Source organism: Acomys minous, assembly GCF_964271855.1.
Source record: "Acomys minous genome assembly, chromosome: 16".
Lineage (NCBI taxonomy): Eukaryota > Metazoa > Chordata > Mammalia > Rodentia > Muridae > Acomys > Acomys minous.
In genome coordinates, this window is record NC_140498.1 from 13,051,998 (window position 1) to 13,052,969 (window position 972).

Here is a 972-nt window from a genome sequence, read left to right on the forward strand (position 1 = left end):
ATGGAACCACAAAACCTGTCCAAGGTCACTGAATTTCAGCTCTTAGGATTCCAGAACCTTCTTGAGTGGCAGGCCCTCCTCTTCGCCGTTTTCCTGTGCTTCTATCTCCTCACCATCACGGGCAATATGGTGATCATTGCAGTGGTGAGTGAGGACCCACGCCTGCGCTCTCCCATGTACATTTTCCTCCAACATCTGTCCTTCTTGGAGATCTGGTACACGTCCACCACAGTGCCCCTGCTGCTGGCCAACCTGGCCTCCTGGGGTCACACGTTATCCTTCCCCGCCTGCATGGCCCAGCTCTACTTCTTTGTGTTTTTTGGTGCTACTGAGTGTTTCCTTCTTGCCGCAATGGCTTATGACCGGTACCTGGCCATCTGCCACCCTCTCCACTACTCTCTGCTAATGAGTCCCGACAACTGCGTTGCCCTGGTAACAGTCTCCTGGGTGATAGGGGTGGGCACCGGCTTCCTGCCTTCCCTCATGATTTCTAAGTTGGACTTCTGTGGGCCCAACCACATCAACCATTTCTTCTGCGACCTCCCTCCACTAATGCAGCTGTCCTGCTCCAGCGTCTATGTGACCGAGATGTCCATCTTTGTCCTGTCCATCGCTGTGCTATGCATCTGTTTCCTCCTGACCCTCGTGTCCTACATTTTCATAGTGTCCTCCGTCCTGAGAATCCCTTCCACTTCCGGCAGGATGAAGACTTTCTCTACATGTGGCTCCCACCTGGCCGTGGTCACCATCTACTACGGGACCATGATCTCCATGTATGTGCGTCCAAATGCACACCTGTCACCAGAGCTCAACAAGGTCATTTCTGTCTTCTACACCGTGGTCACTCCACTGCTGAACCCGGTTATCTATAGCTTGAGGAACAAAGACTTCAAAGAGGCTCTTAGAAAAATCGCGAGAACCAAGTGTGGTGTCTACAGAGCAAAAGTGAGAGGAAGTGCCCTTGCTAAGTAG

General features: G+C 52.4%; 1 protein-coding gene across 1 annotated transcript; it reads left to right on the top strand.

Moving 5' to 3' along the window:
• Positions 1-972, top strand: OR11L1 (olfactory receptor family 11 subfamily L member 1; the record flags this gene model as incomplete). The annotated part of the gene is made up of 1 exon (XM_084762303.1): positions 1-972. The coding sequence occupies one exon, from the start codon at positions 1-3 to the stop codon at positions 970-972; it is 972 nt and encodes a 323-aa protein (XP_084618429.1).